This window comes from Rousettus aegyptiacus, unplaced genomic scaffold (genome assembly GCF_014176215.1).
Source record: "Rousettus aegyptiacus isolate mRouAeg1 unplaced genomic scaffold, mRouAeg1.p scaffold_m13_p_4, whole genome shotgun sequence".
Lineage (NCBI taxonomy): Eukaryota > Metazoa > Chordata > Mammalia > Chiroptera > Pteropodidae > Rousettus > Rousettus aegyptiacus.
In genome coordinates this window covers 46,223,465-46,250,715 of record NW_023416307.1, presented here as the reverse complement: position 1 = coordinate 46,250,715, position 27,251 = coordinate 46,223,465, and the positions used below count along the sequence as shown (strand labels likewise).

General features: G+C 35.3%; 1 protein-coding gene across 1 annotated transcript in view; it reads right to left on the bottom strand.

Annotated features, from left to right (window-relative positions):
- CCDC50 (coiled-coil domain containing 50) overlaps window positions 1-27,251 on the bottom strand; it is a 66,062-nt gene that overhangs the window by 14,587 nt on the left and 24,224 nt on the right. The window contains 6 exon segments of the mRNA XM_016136337.2: window positions 128-243; window positions 7,378-7,902; window positions 12,253-12,370; window positions 20,274-20,364; window positions 24,460-24,586; window positions 25,452-25,514. Of these exon segments, the coding sequence (XP_015991823.2) occupies window positions 128-243; window positions 7,378-7,902; window positions 12,253-12,370; window positions 20,274-20,364; window positions 24,460-24,586; window positions 25,452-25,514 (1,040 nt within the window).

Below are 27,251 nucleotides of genomic sequence, written 5' to 3'. Positions count from 1 at the left end.
TTAAAAAGGTATGTTTCTCAACTGATTAAGGACTATAACATCTATTATATAATCTCAAGAATGATTCAATTCACACAAAAAAAACCCCTATTCATTCACCTGAACCACTTCATTAAAGTTCACTCACCAAAATTTCTTCTTCTTGCAATTTTCTGGCGATTTCAGCATCATACCATTCTTGATCCCTGTGGGACACACGTGACGGAGTTGAGACAGCTTCTTTCATCGCTCTTGGCTTCATTCCTAGAAAAAACTCAATATAATAAGGTAACCGAGATTGTTTCCTTAAAAGTTATCTTCTTTTAGCATCCAACACTGACGCTAGTACCACCATTCCAAAATTCAGTGGAAGGTGCACTTGAAATAATTTTACTCCTTAAGCATGGAAGTAGTGATGGAGATAATCACACACTTAAAGTTACCCACCCAAACCTGCCTGGTAAAAACATCCCTTTCACATACCTTTTTCAAGAGCAGGAAATCAGGCAAGGACATTAAAAGAATTTAGAGAAAAAAGAGAGTTGGAGTTTTAAAGAGGCTAAGCTGTCAAGACTTCTGTTTCCTCAGCCTTGCATACCTTACTTTAGAGGGACAGAAAGAGCGTCGCCTGGGAGGTAGTTATGTGACAGTACCTGTGAGCCACCCTGTGGCCCTGACATGGCTTCTGCTCTGATGGTCAACAAACTCACTTGGTTTTTATATTTTCCCGTAGCTTTAATCAGTTTAATGTTGTTATTAAATTTTAAAGAAGATATAACAAAATATCAGAGAGCACAATGATTTTAAGTTCTATTCCTCTCAGAAGGAACATGGGAAACTGGTGGTGAATTCTGGCTTTTTACTTAGAAATTTTATATGCAGCAAGTATTTCTTTTATAACTTTTAATTAATTGGTAAATGCTAATGGTCATTTCAAAATTGTGGATATTTCCCTCTTTGTATCCTTTATAAATTACAATTATCCAACTATGTGGATGTATTATATTCAGAAATAATAACAACTTTTAATGCAGTGAACAAGATTAACCATCTGGAATAGTGACTTCAATATATAGGATACTGAAAGGCAAAAGAAAATTTACTCCTTATTGCCTATTTCTTTATATCAGTGGTTTTCAACCTGGGCTATATATTAGAAACACTTGTGGTACTTTAAGTAAATATAAAAATCTTTGTCCTAAACTCCAGTGATTCTAATTTAAGTAGCCTGGATAAAATCTGGCCTTTAGTAGTCTGTTTTGTTTTTGTTTTTGTTTTTTTAATCTTAACAGTTGATTTATATTCACAATTAGCACTGAAACTACCAGTTTAGTATGTCTATCAAAATAATGGTACATTAAAACAGCTTTTATCAAAATGCCTCACTACACTTGATTTGCTTGCTTTAAACAAAAAGGAACAAAAAAGATAAGAATGTACAACTAAATTCTGGGCAAATGGAAAGCATTTAAGTTATCTGGTGAAGCCTTTCTTTGTACAGTTTTAAACCAGCTTTGAGATAAATCTAAAAGCCACAGAATCATCTACCTTCCCACATCCCCATCCCTGACACACACACGCACACACACACACACACACTAAACATGGTTTTCTTAGCTTCAGGCCAATTAGTGCATGATTACCCACAATTCATTTCAACTTCACATCATTTGTAGAGCTACTGAATCTAATGGCATGCCAGGCAGGGCTAGTTTTCACCCAGATTTCTGAGTGGCTTGGGATAGTCATGAAATAGTGGCATACTCCCATGAGTGGACCATATTTAAATGGAATAGAAACCTCCCTAAGTTATGACTGTGTGATCATAACTAGACAGGGAAAATAAATGAAACTAGATAAGAGAGTTAGCATTGGGCAAAGTCAGTGGACAAGATCGGTTGCTATATCATTTTTTTAACCATAGCAGCCCAAAGCCTAGTTGAGGACGATAGGAGAGATCACATTTATGCCCTGATTCTTTAATTTTGCCATCCAGTGAAAGAAACAATATAGTAGAATGTGCTGAGATTTCAAGACAATAAACTTTCTATACTATAATGCCTTCTACACCACAGAATTAACTGAGAAAATATTTTGTTTTAATATTTATCAAAGACACATGGAAGGCATTCAAATGCAATATATTTTTAATTGATTTGACAGGTTGATAAGGTTGTGACCTCTTGGCAGTTAAAGAGAATGATACAAAGAACAATGGAAAAAAACAGAATGCCCAGAAAAAAAGTCTACAAATAGATATCAATTAATTTATGACAAAGAAGCCAAAAATATACTATGGGGGAAAAGGACAGTCTCTTTAATAAATGGTGCTGAAAAAAATTGGACGGCCACAAGCAGAAGATGAAACTGGACCACTACTTTCACCCATACACAAAAATTAACTTAAAATAGATTAAAGTCTTAAACATAAGATGTGAAACCACAAAACTCCTAGAAAAAAACAAAGGCAGTCAACTCCTTGACACTGGTTTTGTAGATGATTTTTTTGGGGGTTTGACACTAAAAGCAAAGGCGACAAAAGAAAAAAATAAAAAAGTGAGGCAAATTAAACTAAAAAGGTTCTGTACAGTAAAGGTAACCCATCAACAAAATGAAAAGGCAACCTACTAAATGGGAGAAAATATTTGCAAATCATATTTATGATAAGGGATTAATATCTAAAATATATATACAAAGAACTCATAAAACTCGATAGCAAAAAAAAAAAAAATCTGATTTAAAAATGGGCAGAGGATCTGAACCTTTTTTAAAAAAAGGACATACAGGTGGCCAAGAAGTACATGAAAAAGTGTTCGACATCACTAATTATCAGAAAAATACAAATCAAAACCACAATGAGATATTACCGCACACCTGTTAGAATGGCTATTATTAAAAGACAAGACATAAGTAAGTGTTGGTGAGGATGTGGAGAAAAAGGAACCCTTGTGTACTGCTAATGGGAATGTAAATTGGTGCAGCCATTATAGAAAAGGATTTGGATGTTCCTCAAAAAATTAAAAATAGAACTATATCATCTACCAATTCTACTTCTAAGTATTTACCTGAAAGAAATGAGAGCACTAACTCCAAAAGGTATATGCACTCCCATGTACTGCAGCACAATTTACAATAGCTAAGACATGAAAATACGTCAAGTGCCCACTGATGGATGAATGGATAAAAAAATGGGGTTTACAGTCATGAGCCATTTAACAACAAGAATATGTTCTGAGAAATGCATTGTTAGGCAATTTCATCATTGTGAGAATATCATAGAGAGCACTTACACAAACCTAGATGGTATAGCTTGTTACACACCTAGGTTGTATGGTGTGTAACACCTACTGCTCCTAGGTTAAAAGTCTGCACAGCATGTTACTGTATAAAACAACATGACATTAGATCAAGCACAAGAGAAAATTATGCAATCAAGAGACACAGTAAACATGAGATGTATGAGGTTACTGTTGGAGTATCAAGCTAAACTGTTTTTACAGCAAAGTTTTTTCTTTTAGTAAGTAGAAAGAGTATAGTCTAGAATAACAATAAAAAGTATAGTACAGTAAATACATTAAACTAGTAACATAGATGTTTATTATCATTATCAAGTATTATGTACTAAACATAATTATATGTGTTATACTTTTATATGACTGGCAGTACAGATTTGTTTACACTACCACCACCACAGACAAGTAATTCATTGCACGATGACATTAAGATGGCTATGATGTCACTAGACAATAGGGACTTTTCAGCTCCATTATAATTTTATGGGACCAGTCCCATATGCAGTCTATCACTGACTGAAGTGTCATTACACAGTACATGACTGTATATATACAATGAAATATTCAGCCATAAAAAAGAATGAAATCTTGCCATTTGCAATAACATGGATAGGCCTTGAGAACATTATACTAAGTGAAATAAATCAGAGCGAGAGAGACAAAAAACAAATGATCTTGTTTATACGTGAAATTATTAAAAAAAAAAAAAAAGGCTCATAGAAACGGAACACGTACTGGTGGTTGCCAGATGTACGGAGGGAAGTGGGGGTAAAATAGGTGGTCAAAAGGTGCAGACTTCCAGTTACAAAGTAAGTGATGAGGATATAATATACATTGTTGACTATAATTAAGCATATTGTATTTCATATTTGAGAGTTGCTAAGAGAGTAGATCTTAAAAGTTCTTACTACCAAAAAAATTGTATCTATGGTGACAGATGTTGACAAGACCCATTAGGGTGACCATTTCACAATATATACAAATATTCAATCATTATGTTACACACCTGAAACTAGTATGATGTTATATGTTAACTTCACCTCAATAAACATAGCTAAAAAGAGAATGATACACAGATCAATATAACAGAATAGAGAACCCAGAAAAAAAAAACACCTATAAATAGATGCTCAATTAATTTATGACAAAGGAGCCAAAAAAATACAATGGGGAAAGGAAGAATTTGAATATCTCCCTTAGTCCCAAATAGTTAGAGGGAAAACAATTTATTTAGAGAGCTCTTGCTCTATCACTGGAACTTGCATGTCTCATAAGTAGAACATCTCCATAGCCTAGAAAAGATTTCTGAACTGCCCACTCAATGTAGTTATTGCCTGCCCCCTGTACCAGTGGTGAAAAGAGCTTTTCCAAGTATATAAGAAAGAACTTCAGATAGTGCGGTCTAAGGCTGTCACAACAGAAAATACAGATGTTTTTTAAAATTTTAAAAACAGTTAATTGAAGGAAATTAACAGAATGGCCGTCCTCATTATGGTAGTCTAAACAGTCTGGAAACTACCATTCAAAAACATCAGGCAAGTCATATTCTCAACAGTTCCACATTCAATTCTTAATCTAATTCTTGTTGCCTTTTTCTGTTAACAATTCTCCAGCGTGAGAATGTAAGACCCCTTCTTAATCAACAAAAATAAAACTTACCTTTAAATAAATTCTGATAGAGTAAGATAAAACTGTTAAAAGTACAGGTATTCAACACAAACTTATCCCGAGCTTGGAATAAGGTAAAATGATGACTGGTGGATTCTTCGATATCACACAAGAGTATTTTGTAATACACCAGCCTGTCATAAAAGGAGCCTGAGAGTTTGAAAGTTAACCTACAGAAGCTAATAAGCTGATATGATTTAACAGCTCAATACAGAAGTTATCTTCAAAGGTGGTATGTTTTACTGCCCCTCAGAAAGTTACCCAATTTTATATTTAACTTCACAGTTTTATTTTGCCTTGCTTTTTCGACTGACTCTATATAATCCTGTTCTGCAAATGCTTACAACTAGCTATTTCTTGTCCTACTAGTTTCTTCATTATTAAGTTAAATAAAACTTTGACCTCTGCTAATAACTTAAAAGAATTTTGTTTTTACAACATCAAGAACAGACACTGGTACCTAGTAAATATATTTTACTGTAATCCTCGGACCTATCCCAGGGGACTTGCAAAATCTAGCCTACACGAGGCTAAGGAGGTAAAATTTATAAAGTAAGTTGAATATAAAATGAACAGACACTAGCAGCTATGTTGTAGCCATGTTAATACCTGTCTAACCACATTATTTTTTAAACCCCTATGCTGTTAAAATACAAAAACAAAACATGTGCCTTCAGCTCCAGTAGCAGGGTCTGTGAATGTGTTTAGTTTCATATTAGTTTCACCCTTCCTAAGCCTGTTTAAGAGTCTCTCAGGTATAATGGAAAGCCATTAAGGTTAACCAGCCCTCAAAGCACACTTACAAGGTCAGAGTCATAGAATCAGAAATGTAGAAGTTCGTGTAAATCACCATTCCTACCCCAAACCTTTAGAATTCCAACATGTCCTTTTAATTCTGGATACAGTAAAATTTACACATAAAGCTTACTCCAGATTGATTATACCACTTCCTCCTCTATGCCCCCACAGCCCATTGTTCAAAGTATATCTAATCTCCAATTGTTTACATATCCATCTTTGTGGCTGCAGTTATTAACCCCCTGAGGTTCAGATCCAAACATAAATCCCCAAGTACAAAGCCTGAGGCAAGAATGTTTGTGGCAGATACTTAGTATGGCTTGCTGAATTACATGTTGATTTTTTTTTTATGACCAAGTCATTTAACTTAAAAAATTAACATAATAGGACAAAGGAACTAAATCAACCCGAATCCGCAACCTAGAAACCAGTTTCTAGACCGGAAGTAGAGGTTGGCTGGACAATAATAAAGAAGAAAATAAGAACAGATGCTTCTTTGGTACTCCTTTGCCAATAACCTTTTCATCTCTGTAGAACTTCAATAAGAGTAAAATAAAACGAGGGAGATAAGTATGATCTATTAAAATACCAGACAGATTAGTGGTATGACTTACAGTGGTACAGCCATAAGCTTCCAAACAAGAATAGAAAAAACTATTACTGTATTTATGATGGATTTCAGAGTTAAGCCTCAGAGACGCCAGAAATTTTAGGCTTAGGTCTAACATTCGCCTCATTCCTATACAAGTACAGGCACACCTCAGAGATACTGCAGATTTGGTTCCAGACCACTACAATAAAGTATTGCAATAAAGTGAGTCATAATCTCTTTGCTAGTGGAGGGTCTTGCTTTCAATTTGCATAAAATACAACACCTGTGAAGCACAATATAATGAAGTATGCCTGCATCAAGAGTTTACCTGATATTGCCACTTCAAAACAACTGTAGAGTCAGAGTTGAAGAAAATCAGGCATATAGAGTACTTAAGCAAGGATTTTCAAACTTTGCATACATAAGAATCTTCTACAAGTCTAAAACAAGCCCAAACTGCAAGGCCACATTCCAGAGAAGATAATATAAGTGAGACCCAGAAATCTGCATTTTTAGGAGATAGTTCAGCTGACTCTGATGAAAATGGACTAAGGCCACAATTTGAAAAAAGCTGTCTTAAGAGACTGCCTAATCAATCTCTTATTTTGCAGATGAGAAAGATAAGGTCAAGAAAATCTAGTACTTCCAGACTTGCTGGTCTTCTAGTTAGGCAAATACTATGAAGGCAGTGTCAACTGAACTAAAAACCAGAAACTCAGGAGCTTTGATTTGGTATCTGTATCTCTTAATGTTCAGTCTTGGCAGATGAAGAACTGTGGGAGGGGCACGTCCAAAGCAATCGGGAGATGGAAGAGCCTTGTAAGGAATCAGGGTATTCTCTTAGAAGACAGAGGGGAAAGGTACAAATATTTCCTTTCTTCCTACTCACTTGAGATTAATACCTTTTGTGATATTTGGCTCTAGGATTTATTTCAAAGCCATAAGCACAAACTACAGAGAAAGAACAGGTAGCCTGAGATGCTTATTAAATACATTCATTTAAATACACGGGATACCGGGCGTTCCAATGAAACTGTCCTTTATTACCTGCGTCATGGAGTTGGAGCTGCTCCTCACTCTCTGAGAAGGGAGGAGTCCTGGGCCTGTGTTTCCTTTCTCTGTGCTCACCTTGCCCATGCTCCCTCCCATATACAGTTTCCTTGCAGTGAATCCCTGCTTTCTGAGAAGCCTTGGGTGAAAGTCGGTCTTGGTGTCTGAACTGTTTTTCCCAATTCCGAGTTTGATGGCTACTGTTAGCCTCCCAGTCATCAAATTCCGTACTCAGACACACCTCACCACTGATCTTGGGAAGAGGATGTCTCCGGAGCCTCTTATGACCAGACTGTTTCCTTCCATGCAGCTCAGTGCTAATTTGGGGATCATCCCTCACTTTGCCCGAGCTAGCAGAGAGAGATTTTTCTGACGAGCGATGCTCTTCCAGTTCTTCCAAGTTCTCCAGTGGATGTTTGGGTTTCTCCTTTCTCTGCTTCACAGTCTTTTCATCACTTTGGAGTTTATAAGACCTTGAGAATCCAGAACCCATATCCCTTGCCCTCCTTGACCGTGGCTGGTCTGAATGGAGGTGGAGGAACGTGAAAAACAGAAATGCAGGTTAATTTAATGAGAGTATCAACTCACCACAGGATGAGACAGGGCCCAAGTGCAACATATTTTAAAATGGAGACAACTACTTTTTCGAATTAACAAACTGAAAAGAGGGGATGGGCATTTATTGGAAAGAGTCTCAGTACACAGACAAAAAGGTAATAAAATAAAATAAATAAAATCTGAAAGAAGAGCTTGATTGTGATTAGGAAGAGTTAAAAGTATTTTAATATTTGCCAATAACAAAAAATTACAGCCATTAAATGATAAATTATACTTATAAAACCAATTTGGAACTACTTTATGGGGGAAAATAGAAGTTGAAGGAGTCTCATAAAACAGAAAAAACTAAGCTTTGTGATTCCAGTCAGAGGCTTTCAAATATTCTTCTTGGAAATAACAATAAATCAACATCAGAATGTTGACAGTGTCCACATAGTTCAGAAAAATGATCCACAGATTTTAGTATTCCTCCATCCTTTCCCCTTAGGTGGCCAAAGCAAACATTCCTAGTCATATTGAGATTCAATGTGGAAGAGGATGCAGTAGAGGAGAATTTTGAGTAAATGACCCTGTTATCTTTGGATAATTCTGCTCGAATTTGACTTAAAACTTGGCAGAGGAAAAAATTAAAAAGGGATGCCATAATGATATACATTAAAAAAAAAAGTCATTTCCTAAATTCATTTCAAAAACTTTATGATACTGTATTCTCTGTATAAAAATACAGAGTTTAACACAATGTTCAAAAGCAGCACATTGGTATTTTTGTCAGGTCTCATTTAGGCAGAAGCATACAATGAAAACAAAAGTAAATTAATATGCACTTTGCAAGAGCATACATATTTTAACATTCCTAAGACTTTTAATAAATTTTGGAAATAAAAAGAAATCTTAATTCCATGGAAAATTGCTAAGATAGATAAAATACATTCCCTGCTAGAATTAGCCACTTGCTGAATTGCATTTGAAACAGTTACCCTAAGTTGATGGGATATAAAGGAAATAATTACACATTATCTTAGTTTCTGGTTTTGTTATTGTTTTTTTTTTTTTGTTTCTTATTGTTAATCAAAGAAATAAAGGAAGAGGAGATATGTTTTAAATGCATCACTGATGCCATAAGTTTCTCAAAAACTTCAAATTATTTCTTCTTGAGCTTTCCAGAATAAAAGAAAATATGCTTCAAAGATAAACTATAAGTTAAGATCTGTCTTCTAAAAAAAATCTGTAAAAGTATTTATCTTTATAATTTATGGTTAAATTTATTATTTACATAATAGAGAAAGTGAAATAGAGCAATTACTCCCTGTGTAACCAAACTATTATTTAAAGTGTATCTTGACAATTGAGAATCAATTGACTACTGCTGTGAATTAATGCAATATTGACCAACTACTTAAATGATGACCTCATCCAGGGAATTTTACAATTTTACCATACGACGTTAATACCAATGTTCCCACAGAGAGCTGCATGAGTGGAGTCTGCCGTTCAGCCCAGGACAAAAAAGAAGGGTTTTGTTTTCACCATGGATTTATGAAACTATGATCGTTTTGTCATTAGTGTCATTTTAAATTCTTTCTAAAAAGCTAACTGATATTAGTAGTTTTATTTTAGGGAATTGTGTTGCAAGAATTAAAAGAGAATTGTCACTACATTTTCACAGAGTTGATGGAAAAAACTATTGTCTAGTTCACTTGGTGTGATATCTTTAAATCTGAGAATAAAAAAGAGGTGTGGGAAAATCTGTATGAAACTTTTAAAATGTCATCTAGTTAAGGACTGAGACTTGTATGTTTATTGAGATTAAGTTATTTGGCAAATATAATTAATTTCCTTATAGCCTTCCTTATACACACACACATACACACACACGGACACACACGATTTTATTTCTGTGCCTCCATGTTTGTCTTTCAAAATAAGATAATTTTTGTTTAAATATAAAAAATACTTTTATACACACGAAACATTAACATATGTATAAACAACAGTACTTTAGAGTTCATAAGTCTTCACCAAAATTACATTATTTAATCTTCTTAACATCTATGAGAAGGAGGGATTTTTAAAAATCTCCATTTTATAAATGAGAAAAAGGGTCAGAATGATTATAGTAGGTAACTTCCTTAACATTGGAATTGTTATAAGGGATGGAACTTGACCAAAATCTTATGACTCCAAAGACCATGACTTAAAAAAAAAATCATTAATATGCCTGCAATATAGATAAGTGGCTTTGAAAGAAAAACATGGAATCACAAATGAGTAAGGTATATTATTTCAGGTGATAAAAATCTGACAGATGTTTTGGATAATTTCAACTTTGTAGAAAATCTAGAAAAGATCATTTTTAAAAGACTGATTTATTAAATTTAAATAAAATAAAAGCTAAGAAGGCCGATTCTATAATGATATACTGATTATTACATAAGTAAAGCAAAAATCATAGAGAAGTACAAGGAAAGAATATCTCTTATGTGTTGGGAAAAGACCAATGCAAAGAACATAAAGATTGCTTTGTAAATATGAACTGAATTATAGAGTGATTTCTGTGGAATTCAACTTGGGCCTAACTCAAAGTCATTACAAATGATCACATGCTCAGCAATACGAATTCTTTCAACAATAATAACTGAAGTCAAATTCTACCATTTACACGCATATGCTCTGGAGGTCACTACTTCCTATCCCCACCCACCCCCCAAGTCCAAAAAAGTGGCATATACGCCACTCTCTAAAAGTTTACGAAAGCAGTAAAAATACATATGGGGCGGATTTTTTTAAACTTTTAGGTGTCCTTAAAATCCACTGAATTCTTAGCATATCTGCCCTCGAGATAAGATGACTCTGGATGACAGCGCTCTGGTCAAAACAAACATGTTTGAGTTCCAACTCAAGTTAATGTAAGATTTTAACAGAGTAAGGCTAAAATTAGTAGTTTAGTTGACTTCACTACTGGCCATACGAAAGTTTTTATAGACCTAATTTTAAAATAGTTACTTTTATTTGCAGGGTACATGACTCCAGATCAGAATTAAAAATAAGAACAAATGAAAACACCAGACCACATTTCTAAGATTTTAAGTAACTCTTTACCTCTGGCCTCTAGTATAACAAAATATGACCATAATTTTTCTTTTTAACTGATGTAGTTCATGATTGCATTAGAAAAACCAGTATAAAGAAAATGGGTAACAAAAAAGAGCTAACCCTTTTACATATGGAAGAACACAACAAGCAATAAACACAGACTCAACTTGCTTACTAATTATGCCAGAGCTGAGGTCTATAGATAATGATAAATTTAGAGTAACAATGTGACTTGGCAAGAATGTCCCTAAACTGTAATAATCCTATTATCTACATATAAATTTCCTTTTATTCTACTCATCCAAGACAAATACCTACTTACTTACCTTTTATAATGAAATAAAGAAGCAACTGATAATTAGTTTGTTAAGGTCCTTTGAAATCACTGACCTTAAAAGCTTTACTCTCTAGACATGGCCTTAGGTTTTATTTACTTGTTATCCTAAATAAGGTCTCCAAGCTGAACTGTAGTATAAATACTCATACTAGTAACTATAGGAAATAACTTTCTTTTGACAGATGTTTAAAAAGGATTGAACAAAACTTGCAAATACTCATTTCCCAACACACTTTTAAGATAAAGAACCACCACCACCATAATCGCCACCACCACACTGCAAAAACAGACACTGGAGAAGAGAAACTTTGAAAGGACTGCTTTCTCTCAGAAATGTTTATATGTAGTAATCAAATAGTAAAGAATCACTAGCAAAAAAAAAAAAAAAATGAACAGAGAATCTTAAATTTTAATTTTGTCATTAGCAAACTAAACCATTGACCTATGTTTAAAAGACAAGCAGCATGGAAAAAACGCTTTGTTATCCAGCAAAAAAAGCTTTGTTATGGTGTACCTTCTTTATTATTTTTGCTACTCTGCTGCTTCAAACAGTACTGCTCAGATTTCCTAGAGAAAGATCAAGCCCAGAGACGCATCTGCCATTTTCCATATCCCATTATATGTGCTTAGAATGTAGTTAACAGCATTCCAAGTGGAAATACCACAAAAGAATGCATGCCAAATCTTACAAAACAATATTCAAGTTTTAACAGCCATAAAAATGGCTCTGGTCATCCAACTAAGAAACAGATGAATTCATTAGATTCAAATAGAATTCTACCACAAATCTAAATGGGGCCTAAGGTCAATTTATGGACGAATTTAAACAAGTGTCTCGTGGGTCAATCTAAGGATAGAGTAGGTTATGATGTAGGCACTGTTACCTCCATCTTCATAATAGCAACTTTCTCCATAAGCATTGGCTCTAGAGGAATCTGGAAAATGTTTCTTTCGCTTTTTCTCTTCCTGTAACTCCTTTTCTTGCAAAAGGCGAGCTATGTCCTGCAAATAGAGAGAATGAAAATAAACATTACCAGAGCATGAACAAACTGCACACAGTGACCCTACAGGTCAACAGTTCCACATTCCACTGCTAAGCTTCTGTGGGCAGGCTTTGTCTACTGCTCTACAGACTTTCTGGAATTAAGCTCATGCAATTCAAATGCCACAAATGATTGCTCAACAGGATAGCACATGATCCAGGGGAGGGAGAAAAGCTTTTTTTTTCCTTTGGAATTTAAACCTAACTCAATCTGAAGACATTCAAACGTAGTATCCCTAAAGCTGGTTATATAAATGTTTTAAAATTCATATTTGTGGATCCTCTTTCCAAGATGATGATTCAGTAAGTCTAGGTGGGAAAGAGTGTAGTAATCTATAGAACTTCATAAACTGTATTTATAATTTAATTCTAAAATTAAAAAAAAAATGTTCAGCTGATCCTAAGCTTTTGCATCAGAGTACCACTGTCTTAACTGAAAAAGAGAGTCCTTGTTCTGTCTACCCCCTGCTTCATCTCCAGGGAAATTTTTAACAGTTATTAAGTGATAACATTCTGACGCTGTCCCCCAACAGGTCACTGCATCTCTATAAAAACAAAAGTGCATACAAATAACTATAATACGATTAAATTATACATGCTTCAAAAGGGGGAGGGGGAAGTATCTATGGGCATATAAAAAAAGGGAATATTATTTCTGCTTACAGATTTAGTACAGGCGTTGCATCTATGTTAGCTTTTGAACAAAGAACTGGATTCCAATAGGCAGTAAGGAGAGAGAACATTATCTGCATGGAAATCAATCTAGGGAACGACCAACAGTCCAATTAGAGTGTTGGAGGAAGGAGAGTGTTAGAAAGGTGAGTCTAGGAAAAAAGTCAGGCCGAATTGCAGGCCTTCTTTATAAACAATCTTAAGAAGTCTGGAGTCTATAATGTAAGGGATGAAGGGTTACTAACATTTTGAGCTGAAGAGTGACAGTGTTCTGAATCTGAAGATTATTTCTATGAAAGCCCCATAAAATGCACATAAACTGTTCACGTACACTTTTTTGAAGAGAGAGCCATAGCTGTCACCAGATTCTTAAAGATTCATACAAATACAGCAACAACAGTCAATGGTGCAAACAGTAATAACAATCACAGGTAGTTTGAGGTGCTTACTTATTTATATTTACATTCCTTATTATATTTATAATAAGGAATACATGAAGTACATAAATTTTAATGATGCAAATTTTGAAGCAAAAATTAATTACTATTCTTCCTTTTGCAATCCTGCGACAAATTCAAAATGAAGACTATACTAAAACTGCAAGGCAAATCTAAAAAAAAAAAAAAACATCTGAAGAAATCAATTTCTTTCCTGTCAGTATAGAAATCATTTAGATGCTTGAGACTAGGTAAATTAGCAATGATTATTCATATTCTCTACTTTTGAAGTTCATTGAAATAGCCTTACAAATCTGACTTTCTATTAAATAAATGCCTAAATTCAAATGTATAAATGCACTATTAACATACTGCCTTTAACTGATTGCTATGCTGGAAGCTTCTCATAAAACTATGGAAAAAGTGTATGTGTGTGTGTGTGTATACTTTGATAAGTAATCTATTTAAATGCCCATACTATAGCATCAGAGACACTTGAGTGGGCACTCACAGGATGTTGAACTCAGATAGAAAAGAATAGGATGTTGAATGAGAGGGAAAGAACATAATCGTACTTAATACAAGTATAATTTTCATGCAAGGAAATCTGAATTTCTAATACTTTGATAGAAAAAAATTTCCCTAAGTCTAAAATAAACATTAAGATGATTTTCTTTTCCCTTCCAGTTCAAGCCAGATGCTTTAGAGACACTGAGAAAGAAACATTAACTACTAAAATACATTTCTTTGGGTTTCAATTGTTTATATATACAATGAAGAGTTTGAACTGCTCAATCTTAAAGGCTAATGTCTTGACTGTCATGCATTGTTTTAATAACTCTGTGAGTGTTACGTGTCAGGCTCATTACATTTGATTTCTTACAAAGTAATATATCAGTAAGTTAGGAAGACAGAGAAGGGTGAGACAGATAACTTGTTCTCCCAAAACTAGTATCTGTTTATAGCAGAATTTCCCAAATTCCTGTACTTTCTACTGTAGAAGTCAGAAGAAAATACAAATGCTTCCCTGAGTTGTCACTTCTAAAGCACCCAACACCATGTTTACCTAAGTGGTGTGCTTTACAGAAAACAAAAAATTTCCATTGTTATTACTGAGTAAAAAATATAAAGAAATATTACCAGATCCAATTGCCAGCAGAAATTATTAAACTATACACTCCAGGGACATTGTAAGTGCTTTTCTGCTATTGAATTTAGTCTCAATAAATACATAGCAATAAGGGTCTTTTCTCAGTGTGAAGACCCAGAAGAGAAACAAGGATGATGCCTTTTTCTTCACAGTGCATTAGTTAGTCAAAGGAAGTGATGTTAATCAAGTAGAAAAATAACAATCATAACATATCCTGCACCTTAGCACCCTAGCCTTTTGCTCTTTCACACTTTTGGCTCTTTTTTCAGTAAGAGTCTACCAGGTGAGAAAAAGGTCAGCTAAGCTTGAGGGAAAGAATAAAGGATTCAATGGAAAACTGCTGATATATTATAATTGTGGTTTCGCCTGTTTTTCAACATTATTACTGCGCAATGAGTTCAGTTAGGTGATTTCAATAAAGAGAATTTCCACATAAAATAAGCTAAAATAAAGATGGCAACTATTAGTCACGATGCTAAGATGCAGCTTAGTCACCCTTGACATAAACAACCTCCTGGTCCTCAGCTTCCTTCCTGTTAAGTTAGTCTAGAATAGGATTTCCCAAGCTCCGTTCCTGCGAACACTGGTGTCAGAGGTGCTCCAAAAAACCCCAAAGCATTCCATGGAAAGCATGTATTATCTCTAACACTTTAAAGTGCAGCACATTAGCATATTATACAACTTCGATTTAAAAAAAACTTATTTTCCTATAACTTGGAGAATTTCCAAATTTACTTTGTGATAGAAGCCTTTTTTACATAAAAATATAAACTTTATGAAATTAGTGTTCCATAAAATATAACTTGCAAAAACAAATCTATAAGAACTCATAAACCATTTTGAAGTCATTTTCAATGACTTTAAAATTAATCGGATTCTTTAGGTAGACTTATTTTGAGTAGAATACTTTTACACAGAATAACTCTGTTACATAGAAGACTTTCTAGTACATTTACAGCCATAAGAAATTACTATTATATCTCATCTCCCCCTTTTCTGTTATCCATACTCATCCACCCCTGGAAAATTTGAAGCTGTGAGCCTAAGAAAGGGCAGTTAAACACAGAATGCTAGAGGAAAGTCATCTTAATGAAAACGTGGATTTACTGATAACCTTTAATGGGCCAAACATTCTATTAGAGACCTGTGGAGAAACAAGGTATGTTCAACATCCGTAAAGTCTGTATCTATTAAGTGTTAAAAGCAAACAATTACATAACGTGTGACATGCAAAGATCAATGCTCTAAGAGTCTTTAATATGTACAAGGTGCACTGAAGCCTAGAGGAGCCTGGCACATCTTTCTCAAGGAGAAGACAAGTTACTGAACCATGGTATTGAGGTACTGAGGCTATTTTTATGGTTTATATGACTTTATACCAGGATTACTTCTCCCTGGGGAAATCTTGGGTATAAAAACAATCTAAAGGAGATCGAAAATTGTGATTGTCAAATGACCGTCAGAAAGAAAGAAAAAAGGAAAGCCATTCCATTAGATCGCACTAAATCCTTTATTAACTAGCAACTAATCTATTAACATCTAACTCATTAGGGAACTCAAAGCCAATATAACCCCAAAAAGGTTACTCTATAAGACCAGAAAAACAACATAATACAAATTCTATGGGTATAAAAATATCAGTATAAATAGGATAAGAATGGTGAAGGATTTTTCTCAACTAGAAGCCTCCTGTTCACGTCCCCTTTCTGGTCATATATGTATAAACTTATTTTTAAAGCACCAAAACATAGGGACAAATTTTAGTAGCTAGAATGTATTGCTATTTGAGTTATTCTCTACATATTGCCAACTTATATAAAAATTCTTCTAGAACACGAACTTCTAATCCCTTTAAGAATGCTACAAAAAAGTACTATGGTTCACACTGGATTAATTTTTAATGTGAATTGGTTACTAAATTTATCCCTGAGCAGTTTGTAAGTGGCTTCAAATTGTTGAATTAGTGCCACAGACTTTTCATAACATGGTTGGCCATGGTGTTTACATAAGCAAAAAAAAAAAAAAAAAAAATTTTCCCTAAAATAGTTTCACATTCACATATATCTGGACCTAGGTTCAAAGACACAGGTATGTATATCCATAGACCCACAGACACACACAAACTTACTTAGCATTTTAAGAATAAATTAAATCAACACATTCCTTGTTTGTGTTGATTCTCATGATCAAGAAAACGAACCCAGTGAAATTGGTGCACTTCTACTAATCACAAACGCAGAGTCCAGTATTCCCAGAGACCTCAAGCCCTTTCGATGGGGGCCTAGAAAGGAATGCAACTACTATATTCAAGACACTAGTTTAACAGTTAAAAAAAAAAGAGAGAGAAAGAAAGCAGGGAGAGAGGGAGTAAGGAAGGGAAGAAGAGCGAGAGGAAGGAATGGAGGGAAAGAAGAAAGGAGAGAAGGAGAGAAAAGTGGATGGAGGGGGAAAAGAGAGAAAAGAGGGAGAAAGGGAAGAGGCCATAATGCTGGGAAGAATATAAATATGATCCTTTTCCTTTCCTTTTTTTTTTTTTTATTTAACTTTTCAACATCTGTCTCCCTGAAAGGAAATGCTATTTCCCTTATATCTGTGCTCTGTTAAGAAATACAATAAAGTTTACCATAAACTTTAAAAAATAAAAAAATAAAATTAAAAAATACCATAACGAAGCTAGCTAGACATACTAAGTCACCCACACAAAGCTGTATAACTCTTAATTCTCCTGTACAATGTTGTACAGAAAAAAAAAAAAATCTGTCCCAACAGTAAAGGGAACTTAGAGTCTACATCTGATTGTTTGGGAGGATTATAAACTACCTAATAGAGTTGACCCCAAAAATCTCTAAAAGACATTTGGGTGAAAAATCCGAAGAGGAATTTTACACAGCCCCAGTGTTGAATAAAAACTTATTAGCTAAGTAGACTCTACAAGGTAGAAGAGAATAGAGAGAAAAAAAATAAACTAAAAAAGAATTAGGAAAGTTCATGAGTAACAGGAAACGCTCTTTCAAGAACTGGCCAGAAAAATTAGCACTACTGTCTCACTCCTCTCTGAGGGACCCTTGACTAAAATAAATTATCATTATCATACATCCTTCGAAGGCAAACTTTACTAATGCATATTGTGTTCATTTAATAACAACAATGCACCAGTCACCTGGGAGTTTCATTTTTCTAGGATAAAAGCCCTCTTCTAATCTAAGGTATAAGTTGAAAAGTCAAAAAGTCTGAACAGAGTTTTAAAAGGCTAGCCTCACTAAATCTCTACAACTGAAATTCTCATTTAATCTTTCCACTCTACTGGGGCTGGGGAGCATCTCAGTAGGTCAGATAATAGTGGAAGGCAAGGTAGTGGGAAGCCCATAAAGGCAAGTAAACTTGAAGGTACCTTGGATCTTAGAATACACTTAAGCCTATTTATTTTGCTCCCTTTCTAATTTATCATATATAACTCTATAAGAGCAATCAGAATTGTTATAAAGAGCTGAATGGCGAGGAAAACACCTTGCAAGAAAGCAAAAAGAGGAGCAATCATTAACTTAATAGGCAACAGAGGCCTTATATATATATAATCTCATTTAAACCTCATAACATAACAGCCCTTTAAAGTATCTACAGTTGATGTCTCCAATTTGGAACCTGAGTTTCTACACAGTTGAGATACCAAAACTTACAGCTAAAAGTTAAACAACTAAGATTCAAAACCCAGAGCAGCTAACCCCAAAGTCTGCATGTTCTATGTTGTGTCACACTATATCAAGTCAGAAGCAGTCAGTCAGGAGAATTTTATTGTGCAGACATTTCTTTGACGTTTTAGTAGAGCTTGGGACTGGTGACTTACTCCTTTAAGTCATAATTTTTTCACCCAACAAATGAAGTTATTCACCACACTGCTTACTTTATACAGTATTACCATGAGATTATTTATTGTGATTGCTGTTTAGATTCTATATGCCTAAAATAAAGTGGTTTCTCTTTGTATCCTGTGTTTCCCTGAATGAGTGAAAAAAGAAAATATCACAGGACACCAGCAGCATTTATAAGAAGCCAAATTCATTACTCCGTTATTTTTTAAATAGAAGCTTTCCTGTCTACAAAATATAATCACTTCTTTCAGTTCCCAGTTTCATCCCCAAAGCTAAGTCTTGACTATAGAGAGGCAACATATCCTGTCGTAAGAAAGAGCTCCTGTGTTGATGAAAAGGAGGATAAAAAGTAATCCCTAATTCTTACTTGCAATTCTGATTATCACATAATCATAGTTTGTTTCTTAAAGGAACAGCTAAATACAAACATACCAGGTGTCGCACCCAGCAATGAACAAGGAGTTAGTTCTATGGGAATAAGGATGGCTCAGTGGGAGTAGCAGTACATGTATATGGTTTACTGGTGACCCTGATCTTATCTATTTAATAGAGTGCCATATGTGCCAGTTAGCCCAGGATAGTCCCAGTTTAATTACTAATAGTGTACCCTTTAACTCTGAAGAGTTTTTGTCATTACATAATAAATCATATGGCCATTATGCTGTTAGAAATCAAGACAGTGGCCAAGAATAGCACAATAGATAAGAAAAAAAGAAGACACATAATCAATGCCATGTGAAAAGAAACAATAAGAGATGCTGGAAACAACACAAAGGCAAGTAATAGTTAATTGTATATTCAAGTCTTCTTATAAACTAACCACTATTGTTAATTTTAGTTATCTTTGGCTCCCAAAACATTACCATTTAAAAATATATACAGAATCAAACAGATTAGTGCTTTGAGTCAGTATGTCATAGGAGAGTGAACCAATTAACAAAACAGAGTGAGAGCAATTACCGATCCTGGCTTCTCACAGTGACTACTACTACTCTCTGATCCCTGGTTCAGGCTACACCTAAGGTCTGCTCTCATTAATGTTATGGGAATAACCTATAAAAGGAAATCCTGTATTAGGTTGAAGATGGTCCCCTAAAGACTCATTTCCACCAAGAACCTCGAAATATGATCTTATTTAGGAACAGGGTCTTCACAAATACAATTAGTTAATAAAAGATCATACTAGATTAGGGTGGTTCCTCAATCCCATGACTGGTGTCCTTATAAGAAAACAGGAGGACACACAGATACAGGGAATAAGGCCATGGGACAATGGAGGAAGAGACTGAAGTGATGTAGCTACAAGCTAAGGAATGCTGGACTATCAGGAGCCACGAGAAACTAGGAAGAAGCAAAAAAGGATCTTTCTCAATAGGTAGCCTGTCCCTGACAACACTCTGATTTCAATTTCTAGCCTCCGGAACTGAGAGAATAAATTTCTCTTGCTTTGAGCCACCAAGTTTATGTTAATTTGTTACAGCAGCCTTAGGAAACTAATTCGCATTTTGTTAAATTATCCATTAGCATCCTTTAAGTTTCCTCTATTTATACAACTGATCGAGGGGCAAGAAACAGTGGTGCATGTAGGGCAATAGTTGGACTACATGTCCCAATAAAGGAGGGTCCTGTTGCCCATCTCACAACCCTACACAGAGCCCATGAATAAAGAAAGTAGTTGCTCCAGAGCTCAGCAGCCCTTCTTCCACTGGGTGCAGGGGTATTGACCAAGCTGTACCTCATCCTTCTTCTCCTGAATGCGTCGTCTCTCTGCCTCAATAGTCAGCTTTTCCTGGATTTCCTGAGCAATTTCACAGTCTTGCTGTTCACTAAAAACAAAGATGAAAACAACATGAATAAAGAAAATAAGGAATGATTTCTTCTAAAACTAACACAATTTACTGAATACTCACTATCCGCAGGAGCATATTTTTATGTCACTTAATTCTCACAACAATGATGCAAAGAGGCTGACACTGTCACAACTTGCAGATGAAAAAACTGAGGCCTAGAGTATTGAAATCAGTTCCCTAAGATCATAGAGAAAATAAGTGGCAGAACTAGAATCGGATTCCCAGACACTACAATGGAAAGCTCAATGCTTTTTCTACACTACATATCATTTCACCTTACTGGGACCACTCTACTGACAGACAGGTATGTTTTCTCACAATTCTGCAAAGGAGATGTAGACTGTGAGATTAATGCCCACAAATAACCAAATATGTAGCAAGTACACAGAAAAATATTGAGAGCATGCTCACTGAAATATCAATAACACTGCGGTTACCTAAAGAGGGTAGTATGACTTTAAAATGGTTTCTATAAATTTTTAATTAGATTGTTTTCAATTTCAATAATGCTTTATTGAAGCATTATTGTAGATACCTCAGCTTCAGTTCCCAGTAGAAACCTCTCTGGGTGATTTCAGTTTTCTTAATACTCTGGCCACTAAAAATATCAAATATTGTTAACACTACTGCTACCAGTTTTGCTGTTTTGGCATTTATGCATTCAATGAAGATTTAAACACCGCCTTCTATGGTACAGGCACTATGCTCAACACTGAAGATACAAAAATGAATAAATCTTCATCCTGTGCTCAGAAGTTCCCAATATATTTTGGTCAAAGAAACGAGATAAATCACTTTGGTAGGAGAAACAGATCTTTTAAAACAGGACTTATAAAACAGCAGTTCCAACAGAAAATAGAGTTTGGATCTCTCAAAGATGGCTACAAGTCTTCTAATCTCAGTTTGTGAGAAAAGTTCATAGGCAGTTTAAAACTCTAGCATGCAATAGCTCTGGGGAGCCAACCTTTATATAAAACTGTTAGCTAGGAAAGATGAACTTAAACATGTTTAGAGTTTCCTATCTAAAAAGATGCTGGAATAAAATTACAATTGTGATATATATATATATATAATTTGTTTGCTAAACAAATATATCTTCTTAGTCACACCCCCTGCAAGTTGAACTTGAAATACTCAGTGAATCTCAGTCTTGGTTATATATTCCATGTTTAACAGCAGCCTTTTGTTAAAAAGTGTTGCGCGGGGGAAGGGAGAGGGTCAGGCGCATGGCACTATCCTAAGTTCTTTGGAGGAAATGAAACCCATATATTCTATTCTAAATAAAACTGATGAATAAAGTAATAAAAATTATTCTCATATTATAAAGAAATAATCACTTTCAACATGTTTGGAAATAGGGAGATGTAGGTGAAAGATGTGTGCACACACATGGGTGTGTATGTATGTGTCCACACACACACAATATAGAAAAGGGAGGAAAAGAATATATGACAGAGAACAGAGAACACGGGTAAGAAATGCAAGACATTTTCAGAATCCGTGGAAAAATCACCGGACGAAATGTCTGCAGATTTGATTCCTGGACTCGCAAGTGAATCATCCCTCCTCCGTGTCATTTTATAAGGTATAAAAATTTGTGGACTTAAGGATTACATATTTAAGTCTAATATTCTACACACTTAACCACTCAATACAAAAAAAAAAAACTAAAAATAAACCATCTATTAGAACAATTTTTACTAACATATCTTTTCATTCACTCACTTCTAATAATTAATAATTATACACAAAATTATGATCTTAGTTTTCAGATTTCTCTACCTGGCTCTCCCAAATTAACATGAAATCTGTACAGCAATAAGCAATTACTAACTACATGCAAGGTGATAACAGATGGGAAGAAAACAGAACCCACAGTAGAGAAGGCAAATTCAAATGAAGTGTTAAAGGTCACAAGTGACACAGAAGATGTATCTCCTAGTATATAAGGCTGAGATTAATTATTTCAAATCACATTTCCAAGAAGGATTAGTTCCATTTTACTCAGCTAATTATAGACTCCTGAGGAAGTAAAATGGGAAAGTAGTCAACAATCTCGACAAGGCTAACTTTGAACAGGGGCCCCAGAACCAGACTGAGTGAAAGGTTCCAGTTTCTAAAAATCTACAGTATTTAATCCTTCCCTTGATGTTCAATAGTCAAGAATGCCAGGATGTGAAAACTGAAAAACTTCCTTTCTAACTTACTTTTTTTCAATTAGGAATACCTCCAATACCCTGAATGAAGTCCAAGGCAGAAATATAATACCTGATTTCTCTCTCTCATTTAGAACCTATTATCTATCATTCTCCAAATCTGATTTATAGTTTACAGTGATTTATCTCAATTATCTCTCAATAATCTCATTATACTCAATATCATTACTTTAATTCAAGAGCTTAAACTTCTGCACCAACCTCACAACTGGCTTTCATAACAGAGCACTGTAAATAACGTAAAGGTCAATAATTTAGAATTCTGGAACATTTAAGCTCTCGCTCTCAACTAAACTGAACCTCCATACATCTCCAAATCTGTCTCTTCTAATTCCAGTAACATTAATCTCAATTCCAGCCTTATCGCCTCTTAATCTGAGAACTTCTCAGTAGTTTCCTTCAATCTCGCCCCCTCCAACTCTTTACTTACCCAGCCCCCAGAGTAGGTCTCTAAATGAAAAATCTAAAACTCCTTCAAATGGTTCTGTTATTTATAATCTAAAATCTACAAAACATAAATTCCTTAACATAACTTACATGGCCTTTTGGTCTAGCTTTTGACTACTCTTCTGGTCTCATCTCCTACCTATATGCCTAACTGTACTTTCCACTCCAGAAATACCAACCATCTTATAGCTATTTTAAGATTCCAGGTCCTTTTAATCTCTTACCTTTGTGCACGTTCCTCCCTCTGGCTACAATGGTTTCCCCTAGTTACACTATAAACTCTTTTAATTAACTATCAAAGTTCTAAACATATCACCTGCACGGGAACAGTTTTCCTAGTCCCTTCTCTTTCATAGGCACGACATTTACTATCCAATTCTCTGTGCCTCATTTATGTATCTCTACATAGAAAATGCTCAAAGTATTTTCCTGAGGCCCTTTAAAGCAATGGCTATGTTTGTTAACTTCTGCAGTCTCCAGTGAGTTTCATGGTGTCTAGTATAGCAAGAGTCAACAAGAATGTTTACTTACGAAAGTAAACATTAAGAAAGCTGAACAGAAAATGATAAAGTCCTCCTTACCATGAATAAAAGAGAAAGACAAACCCTTCCTCAAAGGCAGCAAAAATGAGTTTTTCCTGTTTATTTGAATGTGACAACTTAAGTAAAATGAGGGGTCCCTTCAATTATTCCTTTACTTCTTCCTCCTCAAAACAATTAGCTTGTGGTTAAATCCACCTTTAAAGATTTAAGTATAAGAGCTACTCACAAAAAAAAAAAAAAAAAAAAAAGTGCCCTGCAAGCTTTAAAACACTGAAAAAGGAGTAAAAAGTAATTGTGCTGGAAGAGAACTTAGATATGATCTTTCTACTTCTCTATCAAAGGAGGCTGAGAAAAAACTTTTGTCAGATGCTGAAGCTGTGAGGCGAACTGAGTGTACAATTCAGAACTTTCCAGAAGATTCTGCATCTACCTGAAAAGCAAGGGGTTCAATGAAAATAAGAGTGGGCAAATACTGCTAGGAAATAAAAGAACCGATACAACTCACAAAGTTCTTTCATATTCAGTATTTCACTGGATCCCCCAGACAACCTATGAGGCAGAGGGGACAGAGATCACTTTCCCCATGTTACAGGGAAGGAAAATTGGTGTACCAAATGGCTCAAAGTCATAGTTAAAATATTAAGAGTTCACATCAGAATCCATGTCCCAAAACCTAGTCAAGCGTTCCAGCATCAAAATTTTTCAAATTAAAGAAAAGGATACACACACACACACCATTTTCAATCTAATAGTGAAAGGAATCAGAGACTACAGAAGTAGTCTCCTCCTCCTCTGCCTGGTTGCTGGCTCAGCAGACAAAACCAGTCCTTCCTGGCATGATTCCCTCCCACTCCCTGAATCCTCACAGGTCCTTGTAGCGCTTCTGAAGCTGAGCCTGAGCTTTCAGGTCTTCCTCTTGGAGCTGCTTCGCCACCTGGAGATCGTGCTGGACCAAACGGTTCCGCTGGACATTTGATGCCAAATGATGCTCAACTGGACAGAAAGATTGAGGAGATGAATTACAATGCTTTGACTTGTTAATAACAAACCTAATAATAAACTTAAGACCTTTCCATTAAAGAGCTTCACATCCATCACTTCATTTTATGCCCTCAACAACACTATATGACAGGTAGCACAGAAATTATTATTCCCATCTTTCCATTAAGTAAAAAGAGGATTAGAAAGGTTAAATAATTTGCCTCTGGGCACATGGCTACAGTGGCAGTGCCAGGACTTCTACACCAATATTCTAGAGCCAGGGCCAGTGCTCTTTCTGCTCCAGAAGTTGCCACTCTATTTATAAACTACATTTTTCAATATTTAAGTTTACATTGACAGATTAATGATTCACAAATTACACATTCACAAATATGTACTTTGTTCAACCCATATAACTTAGATTTATTTTCCATATTTATATACATAAATATTCAGAAAAATCTAGTCTAGATACCATCATTGCCTGGAAGAAAATATTCAGGCCCCTATCCTAGGGGAAGAAATCAATCCCCACGCCAGTCTTCTACATATCCCAGATACATGTATAACCAACATCCCCTTCCTACAACACTACGGCAAGGGGCAAGGGAAAAGGTTCACGTTCCTCTTTTCTTCCGATGTATCCAGCAGTCCTCTAACCCCTAGTAGCTGACATACTTCAAAACACTCAGAACTTAATTCTTCACCCAGGTGTCATCTGCCTAGACAAATCCCTCAGAGGGATGAAAGGTGCAGCAGCCAGGGAAGGTGTTCTCTCCCTGCCTCTCCCAAAGAAACCTGCCTCTGGCTACCACTAACAACAACAACAAACAAAAAAAAACTAAGGGAATGAATGTGAACAAGAGCCATTACTCACTCTCTTGTTCCTGCAGGCTGTGGGCCAGGGTGTGGTCCTCTAGGACAGCAAAATCTCGACACACTGCAAAAAAAGAGGAAGAGCAGACATGAAGGCTCCTTAGTAGTATTTTAAAGTAAAAAGAAAAGCATTTTGTTTACTTCAAAAAGCCAGTTCTAGTATGAACAACTTGATCACTCGCATTGCACAAAACAGTGACTAGTATAGTCTTCATTTACAAAAATCCATATAAACAACTACCAGTACCTAACGCAGGGTATGACAAAATAATAGTTAGCTCTGGTCCCTGGTGTAAAGATACTGACCACAAAATCAGAACTCAGAGGTCTAGAAAATTCTAATCCATTTCTATGAAGGGAGAGCAAGTACTGCTGAAATAATGAGACAAGAATGTTCTGCATATTGCAGCTGAGAGAAAAGTGAGTTCTCACTTGGCCAGAGGAGTTAAATCTATCTAGCCTCTGCCTCAGCCACCTTGGGTCCACACACCTTCATGAGTACCCCAGATGGGAGCACATTTCTACTTTAAGAATAATCACTTTTTTTTTAATAGGTCCACACCCTCAGACAATGAGTTAGAACTGGCTCTCTAGATTTCCTTAAATGTAGAGCTGCCTAAAAAGAATCAGAAAACTAAAAGAAAATGGGAACCTTGGTAGATACCAGGAATCTGCTCCCTAATTTTGCCTCCATTCAGGTAAGAGTATTTGATGCTCTTTTTTCTCAGAAGGTCTCCAAGGCCCATTCTACCCCAAACTGCAATTTAAACTCCAGTGTCTTAAAACAAACATACAGAAAAGGCTCTTAGTAAAAGTGTTGTTTTGTTTGTTTTAAGGACATGTAGTTTAGATGATATATCCTTACTCTATTCCAAAGGTGTGACTGGCATTAAAAAGGAAAATTCCCCAAAGCTTCAGACTACTGCAATGTATACAACTTATGAAAGTGTTCCCTAGGGCTTCTAAGAGGTTATAGATTTCTTTTGGCAGCTTTTTATTTGCCTGTGAAGATATTTCACTGAAACACTGAAGAATCATTCCTTTGCCATTCTTAGCACTATGTATGTTCACATATACATTCACATAGCCTTGTCCCTCATTCAGAAATAATGCAACAAAAAAGTAGACAGAGCTTGGAGATACCAAAATTACTCTGATATGGTTTTATGATGGAGGAAACATTTATGTCCAAGAACCATCTTAAACTGAATATGACCCGCCTACCCCTTGGCCCAAAGGTAAATGAAAAACCAGAATTCCAATAGAATAAAAGTTCTGTTCTTTTATTTACAGAAGACATATTCTCAGCAAATTCTAACAACTTGAGGCTGAGGTCTGAGTTACCCATTATTTCACATAATGAAAGTGCTTTCAAGATAGCTAGTTAACCCTCTCATTTAACAGATGAGGAATGAAGGCTAGAAGGAAGAAAGGACTTATTAAGGCTACATACAGTTTGCTGGTAAATGGGACTGGGAGTCAGTTTCTGGGCCAGCAAGAGCTCTTTCCTTTCCTGACACCATGACAGCCCTCCTGGACTCCAGGTCTAATACCATGGTCGGAACAGGTGAAAAGGAGATAGTGTACGCTAACCAAAATGAATTCTCTAAAATACTTAGCTAATTAATATTGATTAATAAAATGGCTAAGATGTATATAGATTTAGTTCATAGAAAACAAATATTCAAAATGAATTAGACAAAATGAATGTAATCACATCTTGTGCAAAAGATGCTATTTTAATACATGGCATTATTTGAAGCACTTTTATTACATAATAAAGTCTTGTTTGTACACTAAA